The sequence below is a fragment of the Archocentrus centrarchus genome, chromosome 24, assembly GCF_007364275.1.
Source record: "Archocentrus centrarchus isolate MPI-CPG fArcCen1 chromosome 24, fArcCen1, whole genome shotgun sequence".
Taxonomy (NCBI): Eukaryota; Metazoa; Chordata; class Actinopteri; order Cichliformes; family Cichlidae; genus Archocentrus; species Archocentrus centrarchus.
The window spans coordinates 5,798,893-5,818,212 of record NC_044369.1 but is presented as its reverse complement, the minus strand read 5'-3'; the positions used below and the strand labels follow the sequence as shown (position 1 = coordinate 5,818,212).

At 40.9% G+C, this 19,320-nt stretch overlaps 1 protein-coding gene across 2 annotated transcripts in view; it reads left to right on the top strand.

Annotated features, from left to right (window-relative positions):
* fam184ab (family with sequence similarity 184 member Ab) overlaps window positions 1–19,320 on the top strand; it is a 219,091-nt gene that overhangs the window by 146,791 nt on the left and 52,980 nt on the right. For both annotated transcript variants that reach the window (XM_030722256.1, XM_030722255.1), the window contains exons 13-14: window positions 7,547–7,697; window positions 12,895–13,107. In XM_030722256.1, coding sequence (XP_030578116.1) covers window positions 7,547–7,697; window positions 12,895–13,107 — 364 coding nt within the window. The remainder of the gene's footprint in view (window positions 1–7,546; window positions 7,698–12,894; window positions 13,108–19,320) is intronic.

Here is a 19,320-nt window from a genome sequence, read left to right as displayed (position 1 = left end):
CACTAAAACACTAAAAAACCAAAAACAAAATGAATGCAAAAGAAAGAGAGAGAGAAGTGGAGCAATACAGGAAAGTTAAGTAGAGAAATAGAAAATAAATTACTATTGGACATGAAGATATCTTTGGGCTGGTAGATCGAGGAAAAGACTGAAATATTAAACAATATTAAGCGTGACCTTTCCACAGAGCGGGGCATTAACTGATTAAACAAACTTGCAGGTTTGGGAAAAAGAGCGTGAAATGAAACTCAGAAATCAGAGGGTAGTACGGCTGCAAAGGGCTGCATGATATGAGGAAAATCTGCAAAATGAAATGTCATTGTGCAATAAAGCGATTTAGTATGATTTGTAATAATGAAAAGTATTGAAGTGTGCATATTCTAATACTGATCCCTCCTGCTTTAATAGGTACAGTCACAAATAACGAGAGAAGCTGTTTTGAACCTTCTTTTATTGGACAACGCCAAGTGTTTGCATCCTGTGTGAATGCGTGTGATTTGAATAAAATTACTCATTTATTGCATTTCAAGCAGCACTTTACTGCGTATTTATTGCTCATATTCATATGAAAGTGAAAATAGGATTTATTGAAGGACAATGCGTAAGAGTTTCTAAAGGAAAAGTATCTGAAAAATATTTATAGGAGTGGATCAAATAAATCAGTAAGTGAATTATGGTTTTTGATGTGAACAGCTGGATTTCATCTGACAGTCAGTGGATTACATGTCCCAGAAGAAGTTTTTCCTGCCTCAATGTGAGCATGATTGGCCTGCATATGCAGTATTGTGCAAAAGTCTTGAGCCACCCGTTATTTCTTTATATATTACGAGGAAAATTGTAAATAGGTGCAGGTCCTGATTTTCAGTCCATTTCTTGCGTAATTTGGCAGCCTTTTCTCCCTGTTTCCCTTCCATAAGAATGGCTTCTTGACAGCCGCATAGTTCTGGCTCTGCGCACAGAAGCCCCACCCACCTGCTGTTCAGCTCTGCTGTTTGCAGGGGCAGCCAATTACACAGAGGTGGAACTCAGGGCCTGTGCCTGGTCGAGAATAAGATGAGGATCATCAAAACTGTGTATTGTGCGCACTGTGTGTCTTAGTAAGTGACCATCCTCACATCTGTTAGGATCTATGAAGGTTTGGTAATCATCCATCATTTCCCCGTTTGTCACACTTAAATGGAAGAGCTAACCATAACTATTGCATTTAATGCTAGAATCCATGACAAAGACCAGCTGCCTGAAAAATGAAAATGTTATTAACCCTTATGAGCCACATTATATAAAGCTATATGTTTACATGCTGCTTTGTTGGGTTGCTGCAGTCACACCAGACTTCATGCATGAGTAACTCTGAATATTTCTTTGGCCCTTTATTGTACCTTTTAACAGGCATGTCCTCCCAAAAAGGTGCAGAAAGGTGCGAGTCTTCTGGCTGTTTGTGTCAGATGCTTCCAGGAGGTTTTGTGTACAGTTGTGTTTGAGAATATGCTTCTAAACTCTGAACCTCTGCCTGTGCAGCGACTCTGAGGAGGCAAATAGTAGAAGTACAGCTGATATTTAATTACCCTCATCATCATGTAGTGTGTGCTGGCTGTTCTTCAGGGGATATTTTTTTATTAATGTGACTGCTAAACTAACTTTTTCTGTTCTTTCTTTCTGATTTTGTGAAGCTGCCCTTTCAATACTGAATAATAAAGCATCATGCACTTATTTAAATGTCATATTCAGGTTTATATTTATACTGTTAATGTCACCCTAACTTTGCTTAACTGAGTTCAAATTTACAATTTCCATGCAGTTTCAAAAGTCCTTCAGTCAGATTAGTACTACACTCCAACTTCTCAAAATGAATCTTGATTATTGATACTGAAATATTCACATTGTTGTTGTTACACACATAATCTGTGTGCAATGCTTGCACTTGCAGAAAAATGGTCAGTCCATATATTTGTTTTTTCTCTTCACTCACTTCCACACCCCATCAGTCCTGATAACTAGTGTTAACACTCAGCTTTGCTGCTTTGTAAATGGCAGGCCTAATTACTTTATGTCTAGCATCACGTGTAAATATGACCAGACAAAGGGAGAAAACCTCCAGATTCTGGCCTGCCTCTGGCATTTTGCACCACACAAGTCTGTGTGTGTTAACCTTGTAATGGGTCTTGTATCCTGGTGGAAATCAGAAATCTGTCAAAGAACCAGCAGCCAAGATGTCTCAGGTGACTGACAACAGCTCAGAAATTCTCTGCTGTAGTCGGTTAAAGCCTGGTGGCTGGTCTCCCCCCCCACACAGTGGGCACACAGTTTCACAGTGGGCTTATACACAATATGCATTATACACAGTTAGAATCGGGTCCTCTTCACCATTTTTAACTTAAAGAGTATTGAATCATATAAATGATAAACATTGAAACAGCTGCGTGTCCCATCAGCTGGCTAAATCTGCTCTCTTGACCTTTGTTCTAGGTCAGCATTTTCTTAAGCATTCTCTCCTTGTTTTACTTTATTCTGGGCTTGTCTTTAATGCCAGTGGTTGTATCTAAGTATGTGTGCAGGTTCACAGATTTGGCTTGGAGGGCACTGGAGTCTGTTGTCAGAGAGTTAAAAATATGCAAAGACCTTGGATGTTACATTTACTCATAACTGTATGATGTATGTGTTTAATTATGCTGCAGGGATGTGTGGCCTTAAAGAATGGAAAAAACAGCAGACTCCATTAAAAACCGAGCTGCATGCTTTTTTCGGGGTGTTCATACAGTAAATTTGCCCCGATTCAAGGTGACATGAGATGGATTTCTGGAAAAGAAAGGTGATGTGATGATGATGTGAAATGATAAAGCTGTGAAATGGATTGCTTAATTTAGCAAAAAAACAGAGTAAATAGGAAAGTTCTATCTTTCTGTTCTTTTAGAAAGATGAATTATATCTATAATAATCATTTATCATGAGTGGTGAATATACTGTCTCCCTGCAATACTGTGGAAAATCACAGTACATCTTTACTGCTTCCAGTAAGTAGGAGCCATGTGCTGCTAATTAAATATACTTGATTAATTGATCATAAGCAAATGCAGCCACCTCTATAAAAGCACAGGTTTGGGCAGTTTGCTGATCTGGAGCATTCAGCTGTGTGTTAACACAATGCCACAATCTTCCCAGGAGTGGACATCCCAGCAAATTAACCTCAAGATCAGACCGTACAATGCTTAGAATAAAACATCTCAGACTCTTTAGACCTCAGTTAGCATGTTAAATATTAATCATGACCGCATAATTAGAAAAAGACTGAACAAGTATGACTTGTTTGGAAGGGCTGCCTGGAGAAAGCCTCTTTTGTGTGAAAAGAACGTGGCAGCACAGCTTACGTTTGCAAAGTTGCATCTGAACAAACTACGATGACTTCTGGGAAAAATGACTTCTGGGCTTGTTTTGCAGCCACAGAACCTAAGCACCTTGCAGCCATTGATTCGACCATGAACTTTTCAGTGTACCAAAGTATTCTGGAGTCAAATGTGAGGCCATCTTTATAACAGCTAAAGCTTTGCTCAACCTGGGTCATACAACAGGACAGTGATCCCAGGCACAGCAGCAAATCTGCAAGAGAGTGGCTGAAAAAGAAAAATACTAACTTATATTCCGGTTAAGCAAACCTACAGTCCTGAACCGAATGTTACTGCAAACCTGACAAGAAGTCAAAGGTCTTTCTTTTGTCTTTGAAGCTGACAGATTGAAGAGTATCCAAGAGGAGGACAGGTTATGTGAATCACGTGAATTAGGAGAAGCTGAGAATGAGTTAAATTGTTTTTCAGTGTAGTCCTTAACTATGATCAGTTAAGAATATCTATATTCATTGAGATGTTAAAAAATCCAGAAATGTTTTGGTGTGCAGATGATGATGGAATGTTTGTGGTTTTTTGTGGATGGAATTTTTGGTGTTTCCATGTTAACCTTTGTTGGCAAATTTAGGAAAAGACATCAGATTGGATTATTTATGATGCTACTGTGGCTCTCGTTTCTCGTTATTGGGGTCTTGCAAGCCTTTTTGGGCTAGGCGTATTTTATACATGACACAATAATAAAGTAAACTAAATTAATCATGCATGGTGAGGTAGGTACAACAGTTTTTAATGTTTTTATTTTATCCAAGTGCATTTTTGTTAAGATTTATTTTGGGGAGTTTTAGCCTGACGGGGCAGAGAGTAGACAGGAAGGAATGAAGAGAGCGAGAGCGGGGCACACAGGGCGTTTTCTTTCTCAAATTCAGGCTTCTGCCATCGGGTCTCTAGCCTTTGTTGTACTGTGTGGGTCACTGGCTCAACCAGGTGAGCTACAGTGGTGCCCCAGTTTTATTCAAATTATGTGTTTTAAAAGCACTATACAAACAAAATTCTTCTAATGATTTTTATGACATAGATGACATTTTGAGCATCCACTTACAGCATACTCAAGGTTATAATCCCGCACACACCTTAAATGAGCACAGATGCCTGACACCTCCCAGCACAGGCAGCAGAATCCAACCAATTATCCCACATTTGATCTGGATGTTTCCTCCATCTTTGACAGTTCCTTCATCCCTCCATTCATCTACCCCTTCATTTCTTTGCCTCACTCCGTTTGCCCTCAGCTCTTCCTGCCCAGCAGAGACGAGCAGAGCAGAGATCTTCGACACCCTGAGTCTGGATGTGTCTGAGCGAGTGAGAGAGAGGGAGAGCGTCTGCTTTCTGCTGAACGAGGCCGTGAATGATGACACGTGTCAAGTGTGCTGCACTATGAACGTGACTTTGTGGTGTGTGACTGCATCGCCGTGTGTATTAAAGCCTGCCTTCAGTCTGACACTTTCCAGCTCTCAAAGTGACAAAAAAAACAAAAAAAAAAACGTGTTTGCCTGGATACTTCATTTAACAGCTGCCATTTCAACTCCCACACAGCTATTACATTGGCAACGTGCAGACACACACACTGCCATTCGCAGAGCTGTTAGCCGAAGTGTTGGAGAGTGATGGGCGCTCAGTGGAAGCTGTGTTGAGGTCTAATGATTCAGGGCAATTTATTGTTCCCATAAAGGTGCTATAGAGCTCTCTGAAGCACCTTTACCTTTCCAGATAATTTCTAGCTGCTAGTTTGAGTCTCTTGTTTCAGACACTGTTACCACGTCCACAAAATCTGCCCAAACAAATTAGGATTAATTTATAATCATTTTTTTTTTCTCAGAGCATACCTGTTAGATTTATTTGATATCCTCGAGGCAGTCCAAAATTTCAGTTCAAGACTACCGCAGACGAAAGAAGGTTAATATTTATGACTGCAGTTTTTCATTTTTTGGTGGCTCTGTTCTGGGACCTTGCCACCCTTTCATATGGAGACATTAAAAACTGGTGATGGAGAGGTCAGCAGCAACACCCCCAATGCAGAGAAGATCAGTCATCATTGATGATAAGCATCACATAAAGCGTGAAAGTTGGGGTAGAGGTGGGTTGTAAAGTGGCATCCACACTAAAGCAGTTTAAATAGCGCACCCTGCATTAAATTTGTCTGAATCTCTAAATTTTCTCTGTCATAATTGCTGAGCTTGACCCCATGGTCATGACAATGTGCTCAGCTCCATGCCAGCACAGCGCATAAATCAGTTTGAGACTTGGCACATTATCAACATAGACAATCCCCTATTTTCCAAAATCAAATTTCCATCTTACAAATGATGGGAAAAGTGCTGAAATGGAGCATCCTCTGGTCTAGGCTACCTCTAAGTCCCTCTGTGGCTTGCTAAGATTTGTTATAGGATCCCCTCAGCTTTACCGCGTGTGTCACAGCCTTTCAGTTTCACTGCTTCAATTCACTAACTGCTCAATACGAGTGGGCAATACGGTCTCAAAATTCTATCACAATATATATCAGCTGACAAATATATCAAGGAAATTTGTAATAATATTCTTCACAATATAGGAAAAAAATACCGAGCAGTGTTTTATCAGTGATTGCAGCTTGCAGGAAGTAGAATTCATAAGTGCAAACAAAATGAGGGACATTTTCCATCCTTTCATTTCGCTGATCTACTGTCATTAACGGCAGGTGACCTAATTCAAAGTGTGAATCCACTGGAACAAGGTCCCAGCAATAACAGCATTATAGTGCAGCAATAGTGACACAGCGTAAGTCAGTTGTAAGAACAGAGGTTGTTGTGGTCCTGGGCTGTTTTGTCCAGTGTTTGTGTTTTTGTTCTGAGGTTCTCTTTTCATTTGAGATTCTTCTGTTGTTTCCATATGGTTTTGGTTCTTAGTTCATGTTATTAGTTACAGGTATTTATACTGAATCCCTGTCTCTCTGTGTTGTCTTCCCCGCGTCTTTGTACTCCAGTGTTTGTCCTGTCCCTTTGTGTTTGAGTCCTTTTGCCTCATGTGTCAAGTCTGTGTTTGTGTCTTTGTTGGTCACTTCCTGTTTTATTTTGACAGTCCCTTGTCCCCTGTGCTTTGTGTTTAGTTTTGTTTCCTCTTGTCATTAATGTCATTTTGTTCACCTGTGCCTTGTCCTCCCCAGCTGTCTCTCTTTCCCTGATTACCTAATGTGTGTATTTAAGGTCTCAGCATTGTTTTGTTCTTTGTTGCATCCTTGTCTGAGTATCCTGCCCACTGTGTGTGTGTGTGTGTGTGTGTGCGTGCGTGCGTGCGTGCGTGCGTGCGCGCCTGCCTTCCCTTGTTGTTTTCTGAGTGTACCACATAATGGTTTATGTCTCACCTTGTATTTTGTATTCTGGACTTTGTTCAAGAATTTCAGCATTAACGCTGCCTTAACACTTTACATTTGTCTCATGCTTGCATGGTGCCAGCCACACAGTACTTAAAGCCCTGGTTTTCCACCGTGTAACCACATCAGTAGTTTTCCTTCACCGTTTCCTCTTCCTGCCATATGGACTGCATCTAGCAAGTGCTCCAGGGATGCTCAGTTGAGACATTTGTCTGTATTTGGGTTGCACACAACCAGCTTCTCATATCTATTCCTCAAGTTTGTTGTTTCCACCTTTTACCGTGCCGTGCTTTGTTGGAGGTTGTTGAAGTAACTCTGTTTTTAGTTATTAAATCATCATCGAAGGCTGGACACATGCATGGCGTCGCTCTATAATTAATATCACAATATGGCACTTTTTTAATCACATAAAAATTTATGCCTGTATTATTTTGGACAACATTACAAGTGAACATTGTGGAGCTCCTTACAGCATATGGTGCGTGTCCACAGGAGCTTGGTTGTATTTGGGATGAGTTGTACTCATAGTGGTTGCTATGGGGCAAAGATCTGGGGCTTGCAAAATTTGTCAAAAAGGCAAACCTTGGCTTCATGTTCAGTTTGAACATACCATAAAAATGCACTTTAACAAGTGGAGCTCAGCTATATTCATCTATTTATTTATGAGTTTACAGGAATTGTAATAAATTCAAAAACCTTCCTTCTTTGGATCAGTTTTGTAACTCTCTGCAGGTCATGTGTGTGTGTGCAAAATCTTTTTCCACTCCTACATAATCATTCTCTGTTTTTTGCTGTCCTATAGGCAGGAGTGTAAGAAGCTCCGCGAGGAGCTGAAAGAAGAGCACGAGGAGGACAAGAGCTCTGCCTTGGCTCAGCTGGCACAAAGCAAGGAGCAGGAACTGAGCAATGCCAGGGAGAGCTGGCAGAGGAAAGTGGAAGACCTGCTAGAACAGGTGAGGCTCGTCCCAATGGGAAGTCAAACATGGCGATCACAATGCTGCCCGGCCTTCTGTTCTCTCTCTACTGTCTTTGTGAAAAGCAACGTGTTTTAGCAAATTGAGGACCTAAATCCTGGTAGATTTACTTGATTATGAAAAATGAAAGTGACCTAAACAGACAGAAGAAGAAGAAGACAGAATAACATAAGGAAACAAACCAGGAATAAGGCAGGATACAAACAGGACAGTAAACAGATGATCAAACAAAGACAAAAGCAGAGATGAGAATTTGGTTGTGGTTCAGATAGTTAGTTGTACTTAACAAGGTTAGGAACTAGTGAAGTATCTGCGCAGCAGCTGTAATAAGAACTGGTCAAATTCTCAAAATGCAAAGGAGCCTCAGTGCCGGCTTCATTATCTCCTTTAGCAGAGGATACATTTCCCATCCTTAAGAAAATAATGCCACCCTACAGCTCATAGCAACAGAGTGACAGAGACATAATGTAATTTACTGCCTGCATTGTGGCCTATCCCATAATTCCTTCGGCCAAGGAGGTTATGTTTTTGGTAGCGTTTGCTTGAATGCATTTTGAACGTTAACAGTTTAAGCTGTTAAGCCCACTGGTGAACTGTGAACATCACACTTCTTTATTAAACATGCGACATGGGATCAGAAAAGTGCTCTACCAATAAAGATAATTGGCCATATTTAAAAGATCAAAGAGAGGTGAAGGTTGTAGTGGAACTCATTTTGCAGTGGTTTTGTTCTCATTTTCAGGGTTGCTGTATTTCCAGCTTTTATGATTATCTTTAATTAGTTTCATGTCAGAGATGTTTAAAGCTTTAATAAAGGAAGTGTTAAAGTAGAGATAAATTGAGTGGACAGCAGTGCAGCCACATTTCTTAAAGCCCTTTTATTTCACCTCAGTGTCTGCAAAATTTTTGTTTTGTTTTGTTTGTTTGTTTGTTTTTTCAAAGCTGAGCATTTCCATCTTTTTGTGACCACAGCTCAAATCATCTCAAACTGGTTTCTTGAATTTACTCAAATGGCCTCCACAGTCAGCAGATCTCAATCCGACAGAGCATCTTCGGGATGTGATGAAACGTACTAACTAGGTGTACCTAATAAAGTGTCCAGTGAGTGTAGACAAAATGGAGTGAAACAAAGCCAAGGAAACACAGGCGATATCAATTAACGAAAAACAGACACAAAACTCAACAAACACTTAAGAAAACAACATCAGCTTTTATTAACACAAGAAATCATGTAGAGAAAGAACCAAAGAGCCTGTTCACTAGGTGTGGATGTAAAGCACCATTAGGTGAACACAAATGCCCACAGCTTGGAGTCAAGTGGCTGTATTTATACGAACAGTAAGAAAATCAATATGATGGGAGAAACGTTAGGAGAGGCAATAAGACTCACCTCTCTTTTAGGTGTAGGTTGTACCTGTGACTGCCTGTCTGTGCCAAACTGACTGATTTCCTCACACAGACTCACATATTCACTATGTGGTGGTGTTTAACACACACCGGAGCCGGCTGCTGTAGCTAATGACTGCACAGTAATATTAATGTGGCATGACTAAGATCTCCTGTGGTCATCGGACGCGCAGAATCAACAGCTTTATATCTGTTTATTTGTGCATGTCTCATGCATTAACCGCTGGTCTTCAGCATGTCCATGCTGTCATCAGTGATTAACGCACCCTCTCTGCACCTCACAATCAGCGAAACCATATTTATTTACTCCAATGTCAAATCAGAGCAGCAGTCAGCCTCTTGACAGATACGCACTGACGGAGAAGACGCTCTTTAGAAATCAAATGGCAGGTGTCAGTGCCAGTGATGCCTCGATACACAGCGTGCTCCAAAGTATGTTTTTAAAAAGCATAAGCATTGAAAATATTGTGTCATTGTAATTGACACTTGATGTGAATGATATGTGCGGGTAATTTTGTGCTCCAACACACAGTCAGTAATGCCTGAAATGAGCTTATTTGTACCTCCAGTTTGAATCTCAGTGAAAAACGAAGTCATGGTACATTAAGAAGGGTCAGTGGCATCCACACCAGCGCTGCCACATCACACCGGAACAGTGATCCTCGATTAGAACGATGATAACAACCTTTTTGACCGGCTAGGAGGTGGAGACGGACCCTCCTGGCTCTTAACTATGGGTCTGATAACCGTTAATAACGTGCATTTAATGGATTGATTGCATTCGAATCAGCTGAGCGCTGCCGTGATATCAGATTTTCACATCATGATTATTGGGGCCTGAAGATCGTAATTATTGAATGACAGTAATAAGAATTTTGTTGCAATTAAATACGTTCATTCAAGTCTTTTCAGTCCTATTGTAACAGGTGTTTACAAACATGTGTGAGCGTGGTACTGTAATATGGTGTTGCCGTGGCAACAACTCAGTTTGTGAGATGTTTTCAGCTGTAAATGGTGCAAAGTGGAAGTGTTTAAAAAAACTACAGCAATTCAGACCACATACAGTCATAACGTGTTTTGCCAAGCAGCTTCTTTAGGTGTAATGTGTTGGTGAGACAGTGCTTTTTTTTTTTTTTTTTTTTTTTTTTTTAAGTGCATGTGTTGTAAAATGTAACATTTATTTCGTTTTTAAATATCACAGTTGTTGCCATCAGTGCAGGTTTTAGTAAAATGAGACACAAAGCTTAAAATGCTTTGACATAACTCGCCAAATGTCCCTAAAATGGTGCGCTGTGATTATAAAAGTGGCATTTTGTGTTGGTAATTACCACATGATAATTCAACAGGTCAAAATTGCAGCAGCATAACACAAAACCTTTTGCTCTTGGTAGACTGTGCGAGAAACTTTCCACTCTCAGTTGCACTTTGTGGCAGTTGCTGCGTTGCTTCCAGTTTACCCCACTCAGTAAATCAGGCCCTTAATGTCCTAGTCTTAGTGGGCAGGGATGTTTGAAACAAGGGTACCAATGTGTATATATCCAGTGAATGTGGAAACTGTTTCAGATGTTGTGTTAAGTTTTCACCAATTATTCAACAACCTTCCCCACTGAATGACCCCACAGTTTGCAAGCTGTATCAGCAAGTAAACCTTAGGTAATATGGAAACAGAATGCAGCATATATAATTCCAAATGTCTGTTAATAAAGATATTGCACCATACGATACAATGTGTGACTCATGTCTGAGTGATAATGCAATTTCCAAATTAGTGACGCAGCTGCTGAGGCACAGCTGCTCTCTTTGGATCACTGAGAGTCTTTCCTGTTGTGTTTACTAATCCCAGAAATGATGATCTGCAAGTTTCTGCACAAGATGATGGATTTATCAACACTTCCTCCAATGGTGTTTGAAAGTATTAATGCATTTTTAATTAAAGGCTAAATGCCGAATAATTCGTTCAGCTTTCACCCTGTTTGCTCCCATCAGCTTTCACAGTCTATAAAGCAGACGCAGTTGGGGTACAAGAGCTCCTGTTTGTGTGAGGTCTTTACACAGAAACATGTGTAACTCATCTAAATTCTAGATTGTGATCCAAAAGTTCTGAGAACAGGTCCATATAACTCAGAAGCCTTACCTGATTTACGTTCAGTTGATTCCACATTTTCTTTTCTTCTCATGCAGCTTGTGACTTTTTTTTCAATGCAGGTATTTTTAAATGTCTAAGAAATACTGTTATGTGTCCTCGTGTCTCTTCAGTGGGTGTTGGATCTCCCCCACTGCATCAAAGAGGCAATACTTCAGTGTGGTTTGCATTATTGGGAATTTTCGGGTAGCCAAATTTGCCGAGTTGTTCAGATGGTAAAATCTCAAGAATCTCCTGTGTTTTCAGTGCACACTGAGCCGACATGAGAGAAGACGTACCAGAGTCACTCTCACCCCAGGGGAAAAAAAATCACAGTGCATAAACTGATGAATACTGAATGAAATGACAAGCAGTCTTCCTGTCTCACTCCTCACGTGATGTGCTGCCTTTGGGCTTGGGAATTGTGGACTTTTCCATTGGAGATCCCAATCTTCCCAATCAGAAATGACCACCGCATGAAATCTGGGTCAAGAAGAGAGAGAGAAGTCGTTACTAGCTCTAACACATGACATTGCGGAGCTCGTAGTGTGAGTGGTCAGAGCCTGAATTTCACAGAGTAATCTAAAAATAGCAGCCCTGCTAGAAGCAGTCTGTAAGTGCACAAGAAGATGGTCTTAAAGGTGAGATTTGTGCAATCAAAGTAAGTATTTTTGAATTTATGAAGCCGTTCTCAAACTTTTCTGATCCCATTCCACACTGCCAACCAAAGTTTTGAATCCCGCCCACAGAATGACTTCCCAAAGTGTGAAAATTGCAGCTAAGTCATTAAAATTTAAAGTGATTTTGTAAAATGTGTGGTGTGTAGTTCTAGGCAGGAGTGGAAATATGTGGATATTTAAAAAAAAAAATTTTCAAGACTCACAAATATGTCAAAATCTGTCTAGACTAAACAGAAGTTCCAGTTTGTGTCTTTCTAAATCAGTTGTGATCACTAAATTGTAAAGCACACGTAATGAGACAACACTTCTCTTCCCTGGCACATCTCATTCTGTTCACCATCTGCTTTGTGAATGGATGGCTCATTAAGATTTTAAGAAGTGTTTCTTATAGGTTATTTTAAGTGATTTTATTGGTTTAGCCCACTTGAGATTAAATTGGGCTGTATGAACCTCTGGGCTATGAACTTAGATGAGTTTGATACCCCTGTTCTAAAGTTCATTGTGATCTCCTTCATCGAGTTTTCTGATTCAAATACCTTTTTTTGGGGGGGGGGGGGGGGGCTGGCAGCAGTCGCATACAGTGCTGCCAAAGCAGCTTTTGCAAGGTCGTACTTATCTCAACAATTGAATTCTGAATCCTAAACTGTCTAGACAGGCTAATTTTGTGAGTCACACGGCTGCTTGCTTTTAGTGCTACATTCACAGCAAAAAGCTCTTTTGCTGGAGGCTTTGAGAGTATATATTTGTTTAAGGCAAATTGATTGCCAACCCCTCTCTGCCTTTCTCTGTTATTCTGCTGCATAAAAATGCTGCTCTCTCGAGACAGCCTGAACTTATACTTCCTGCACCACCTACCTGATTTCTATCTAACTAATTGTGTATGCAGAGGTCTAGCAGCGGTGGCAGCTTGTTCAACTTTCTCACTGACAATCACTGCAATATATTTATTATTCTTGTTATTGTGCAGATATCCTTGTTGAAGCAGAGCCTGGAGATGCAGCTGTCCCAGTCGCAGTCCTCGTTGCAACAGCTGCAACATCAGTTCAGCCAGGAGAGGGAGCACCTGAGGATGCAGCTGGAGGAGCTGCAGACGGAGCATCAAAGGCGACAGCAGCGTCTGCAGGAGGCCCACCGCTGCGCCATGCAGGACATGGAGCACGCCAGGCAACGTGACCTGAAGGTAACAGTTCGCATTGCACTGTTAAAAGCATCAACTGTCCTTCAGTGGAACAGCATGAATTTTGTATTACTGACATTCATGGATGTGTGTTTTCCTGTAGCGCCCAGGTCTGAAAAGTGAAGCCAATGCAAAAAGTTCCTTTAAATTTGCATTTGTAGGTATGACCAGCAGGGGGCGACTCCTGTTTGCAAAAAATATTTGAATACTATAAAAAGAATGTGAAAAGGAGCCTAGTTCTTATTTCATTTATAGCCTCATTAAAAGCTTTTCTGATGGGTTTATGGTCTTGATCTCTACTTCCAAGTCTTATATAATACAACTTTATGCTAACTTTGTACATTATAGTCATATTTAGTGTAAAAGAGAGGACAAAGCAGAGTATGATTTGTGATGGGCAAGTTGCTGCATGGAGGGATCTCAGTTAGTCAGTGACATCAGCCCCTTGCTTGTCATGTTCACTTTACAAAAAATAAGCTGGTGAATGCCAAACGTGTAAATTTGAGGCTTCACAATAAGATTTCACAAACCAAGAGGCGACATCTCTGCTGCTACCTAATTTTTTTGCTTATAGACTTAGAGAGTGCGTCTTAGCAATCCTCGTGGTTAGAAACACCACATTGTACATTTGTAAGGTGCTGTTTGCTAACTCACAATCCAGTATTGAACAGAACAGAGATGACATACAGTGCTCTAAAAAAAAAACAAAGCGCTCCCTATGAATCAGTAGCTTGTACATCCACCTTTAGCAGCAACAACTTGAAGTAATGGTTTGCTGTATGTCTTTATCAGTCTCATGCATCATTGTGGAGGAGTTTTGGCCCACTCTTCTTTATAATGTTGCTTCAGTTTATTAAAGTTCGCAGGCATTCATTTATGCACGTCTCTCTTTAAGGTCCAACCACAGCATTTTAGTCAGGCTGAGTCCTGGAGTTTGGCCGGGCCATTGCAACAGTTTGATTCCTTATTTTCACGTTTGGCTCTAGAATACTTTGGTATACAGGGCAGTTCATGGTCGGCTCACTGTCTGCAAGGTGCCCAGGTTCTGTGGGTGCAAAAAAAAAAGTCCAAATCATCAGCCCTTCACCACTGTGCTGGCAGTTAGTATGGGGTGTTTGTGCTGATATGCTGTGTTTGTTTGTTTTTTTTCCCAGACATGTTGTTGTGTATTATGGGCAGACATCTTTATTTTGGTCTTATATTTCCAAAGGACATTATTCCAGATATATTGTGGTGTGGGCACCTTTTCCAAACAAGTCATCCTTATTCAGTCTTTTTCCAGTTGTATTGTGATGAACTTTAACATTTAACATGCTGTAACCTTTGGGTTGTGTTCGGTGGTGAAGAGGAGGCGGCAAACGTACTTAGCAGACAGTCAAAAACGCACAACCACGCTGGTACTGGGAATTCCACAGTGTCGTCCTTTGATAAACACACTCTTCACCAACCTTATAAAGCCCGGTTGAACGGCTGCTGCATTATCATACATGAAGTAAGCAGAGTTCATACAACCCGTAACATTACAAAGAGAAAAATAAAGGTCCGCCTCGATCCATGCGTCCGTCTGCCAAAACGTTTCTCCCACGCTCTCTGCAGAGGAGCAGTGGCGCACACTTGTGACATCACTAACAAATGCTTAGACTGTCATAAAGAGACACCACACAGGTACGACTGTTACAATGCTAAGGCCAGTATAGTCTGAGATGTTGCTCTTTTTTGCAGTTTCTCTGTGTATCGCACAGTCTGACCTTTGGCTGGTTTTGCTGGGGATGTCCACTCCTGGGAAGATTGTGGCATTGTGTTTACACAGACCTGAATGCTCTGGAACGGCAAGCTGCCAAAACTTCTGCTTTTAGAGCGGTCACACTGATGATGGCTCTGAACTGTAAGTGTTACAGCCAGAAAGGAAATAAAAGCTAACTAAAATGTGTCATGAAGTAGTCTGATTAGCAGGATTTATACTGCAAGATGGACTCAGGCCAAATCAGTACGATGAACAATAGACTGCTCAGCCCAGTAAACCTTATGGATAAGCACATTGTGTTCATTACAGATTAAATGAAAATAATATTTTATATTTCAATTTAAAAATCTTATTGGATGGAGAAGCTGCCGCACCTACCACTTTATGATCCCTTTCCACAATCCTGTGCAGACAAAGAGATTGATGAGAACACACTGCCGAGTAAATACTCATGAGAAAACCTAACTTATTAATCGCTGATATTGTGTTTGTTGTCTGAAAGCTGGATTTGAAATTTAGTTTGCTCATGACAGAGAGGCTGTTGTGTTTCCTGCTCCAATAGATTGATAGGCCTGCAGGCAAATACAGAACTTAATACAACATATTCTTGGAAAGCGTGTGCTGTGCTCGCTAATTAAAACAAAGCATGTGGGTGACACACGGCGAAACAAAACAGTAATTATAATAATATATCTCAGCGACCCTCAGGACCCCTGCATCTCTCAGCTCAGCATGGAGCATCAATCAGCAGTGATCAGTGAAGACTTTCCTCTGCATTCATAATGCGCCTCAATCACAGAACAGTGAGTTTTTATCATTACTATTCAGTTTAAAAATATGTGTTTATATTTTCTGAGAGCACTGGGCCTTCATCAGCTATGATACCTGCATTTGTTTTAACGGGTGGGAAACACACCTCTGTGCCCCTCCCTTGAAGACGGTCTGAAATCACTCCTTTGAATCTGGAGTGAATCTGGAACAATCTGCCTTTTCTCCACAGCTGCATTTTAAACAGACACAATTACACACATGTATTCAGTGAGCGTACTCTCCTCTTTACAAAACAGTCGCTTTATGATTGCCTGCATGTTTAGGGGAAATCTGTCAGTTGTAGCTACAAAAAGATAATCTAGGTTGCACTATACCAGAAAGGAAGTTGCACTAGTTTTAAAAAGAGAATGGCGACACAGATGGGGTTACCACTATAGACAGTGACCTGCACAGGCTGAATGAGCACCGTGTTGATTCATGCAACTCGCTCAATCTCTGGGTGACCACTTTTGATGGCAAGGCGATTGCACAGGTCGTCTGGTGGGAGGCAACCAGTGCCATCTAATTTATAAATGCAGACAGATTGCCAACAGATTATAATCAAACTGAGACAGTCTGTGCCGATGGGTGCAACTTGGCTGCCACACATCTCTTTGAAACAGGGGACTTCACTCAACTGGTTATATTCTTATTATCTTTTTCTCGCTAGGAGCTTGGTCTGTCCTCCTTCACTACATCTTCTATCTGGTCTTCCTCTTTTCCTCCTGCCTGGCAGCTCCATCCTCAACATCTTTTGTCGAGTATATCCATGCTCCCTCCTGCACATGTCCAAACCATCTTAACCTGAGCTGTCCTTCTGAAATACTCACTTCTAATCTTGCCCATTTTGATCACTCCCAGTGAAAGTCTTAGCATCTTCAGCTCCACCTCCTGTCCTTTTGTCAGTGCCACTGTCTCTAAATCATACATCACAGCAGCTTTCACTACCATCTTGGAAACCTTCCCTTTCACTCTGGCTGCTATCCTTCTGTCACACATCACCCGACACTCATCTCCACCCACTCCACCCTGCCTTCACTCTCTTCTTCACCTCTCTTTTGCACTGTCCGTTGCTTTGGATGGTTGACCACAGGTATTTAAACTCATCCACCTTCACTACCTCTGTTCCTTGCAGCTTCACTGTTATGCCTGTCTCCCTCCCATTCACACACACATGTATTCTGTCTTGCTTCTACTGACTTTCATTCCTCTTCTCTCCTGAGCATACCTCCACTTCCTCTACCTGTTCCCTACTCTCACTACTCTGTATTCTAGCAAATACGTCAGTATTTGCGGGGGAAATTTTCTCTTTCAACTCTATGAGGTTCTGACAGGACTGTGAATTTAAGTAGTTAATGTGAATTTCTGTGTATGTAGATGGCCAATTTTCATAGATTTCTCAGATAATCATCATTTTATCACAATTAGAGCATGAGATTTTCGACTTGGCTCCATTCAATTCCATACTGAGTAATAGCAGCCTGACTCCATCTTATTGCCGTCTTGAGGCACCAAAGTCAGCTGACTGCGCATAGTCACAGACCTGTTCCCCGTCTTTGAAGCAGCCATTTTAGAGGCCACACGGTCACACATCCATGACTCACAACTGTGATGATTTTGGCTGTTTTCCCTGGTGTGACTGTAGCATAAACTAGTTAGGAGGCCATTGTGGCATCTTACAAGAAGGGAGGAGTCGTCTAAATAAACAGAATCCTGAGGCGCAGTGCTTCAGTTGGTGAGCATGACCTCAGCTCTTATCTCACACTGACAGATAATATTAATTGACTACAGTTAATGCTTTTGCTCAATTCTCAACTAATTAAAACAGTTTATTGTTAAAATTCATTAATTTGATTAACCTCAGTAATTTAATTATTGACCTTTTACCTTGCCTTTAAAAAAACAAGGGAGGAAATAACTAAGGGTTTCAATGTTTTTCCCCTCTTAATATAATGTTTTTCCTCTCATTATAGGAAACAGGTACAAGTGGTTTAATCAGCTCCACATGCAGCAGGAGCCTGAGAGTTTTCATTTTTAACATTTACAAGAAGTGTATTTTAAAAAGATGCATTTCATTTTAAAATTTATTCTGAAACATCATTTTATTAAATTTATTTGTACCTGTCGTAACTTATACTTATTTATACTATCAAAATGATTTTGCCATAGTAGTGTTTACTGCAGTGAAGCAATCCTACATTTAAGCCTAATAAGAATATCCAAATGTTTTTAATGCAAAATTCTGCATTCATGAAAATTACATGAACTATGAGCTTTAACACGCCTGTCATCGCCTCTGCCAGTTAGAGATGCTCCTCAGGAGGAGTCTTACTTGGCTTTTGAATCCAGTGGAGCCTCGTCAGAGTCAAGGGTAGACTGGCAGTGACTCATCACCATCATTACTCGCTCTGACTGACAGCAGACGGCCTCTGTATCAAGCAGCTATACTGACAGCTCCACGTTTCCTCTTTATGATGTCAAAAACATGCAAGCACAAACACAAAATACCCTCTCCTCAAGGTGCCAAGAAAATGTTCTTCAACGCTAATCCCTCCATTTCACAGTCAAGGTCGATTCGGATCAGCTTCCCATCACAATTCCAAATCCCGTCTTCGTCTTGGTAACTGTAATTGTATTAATACTTTAGCCAGAATGGAGGTCAGGAAGCAGCGTCCTTATGATGTCTCTCTGGCATTTCCCTGAGTACAAATTTGTATGAGGCTAAATGTGTGTGGCGAAAGGACAGAAAACTCTGAGTCACACAGCTCTTATGAAATCGACAGTCTTCATTATTTCTCCATAAACCAAACTGACTGCTATAACAAACATGCTTCTCCTTGTTATCTTCATCTCCTCCTCCACTTGTTTCTCCTCTGATGCAAACGCACACAGTAGCTGGTACATATTTTGCTTACTATAGCCACAAAATTGACCTTTTTTTTTTTTGGCGCTCAGAGTATTTCTTCCTCTGTCACAGACTTAGTTAATAAGCAGGGAAACCAAGTGTTAAAAGCTTTACGGAGGGCTTTCATGGTGACGGGGTGTTTATATTTCTGTCAGGAGCGCGGGGAGAGAAAACTCAATTATCCCGAGTGGAGGCATTTTGAAGGATGATTTGTGTATGTGTGTGTTTCGTGTGTGTAGGGTGGATGGGAGGTACATTCATATTGTCTGGTGTTATCACTTCACACTTCACAGGAAGTTATATTCAGGGAGTTATACATTTGTTCCAAATCACTGCTACACACACACACACACACACACACACACACACACACACACACACACGTTCAAATAACCAAATTTAGCTCCCAGACTTGCTGCTACAAAAAGCTGCAAATAGAAGCGGTGAATGAACATGAGGCAATTGACAATATATTGAATTTCTTATCATCGTTTGTCTTAATGTTATTTCTCCACGCTTACTTGCCTTCTCTTGTCTGCACGCTAAGAGAAAGAATGATAAAGGACATGCAGATATTAATGCAAGTAAATATTTTAAAAAATCACAACCACCCACCATCTAGGCTGAAATATCATTATCGGGGGGGCTTTGCAGTCCTGTGAAAACTAGCATCCTGAGTGCCTCCTGAGGAATTAAGAGGGTAAGGAGCTGCCAGGTGCTGCTAATCAAATGCACTGACCATCAGCAAGTGTAACCA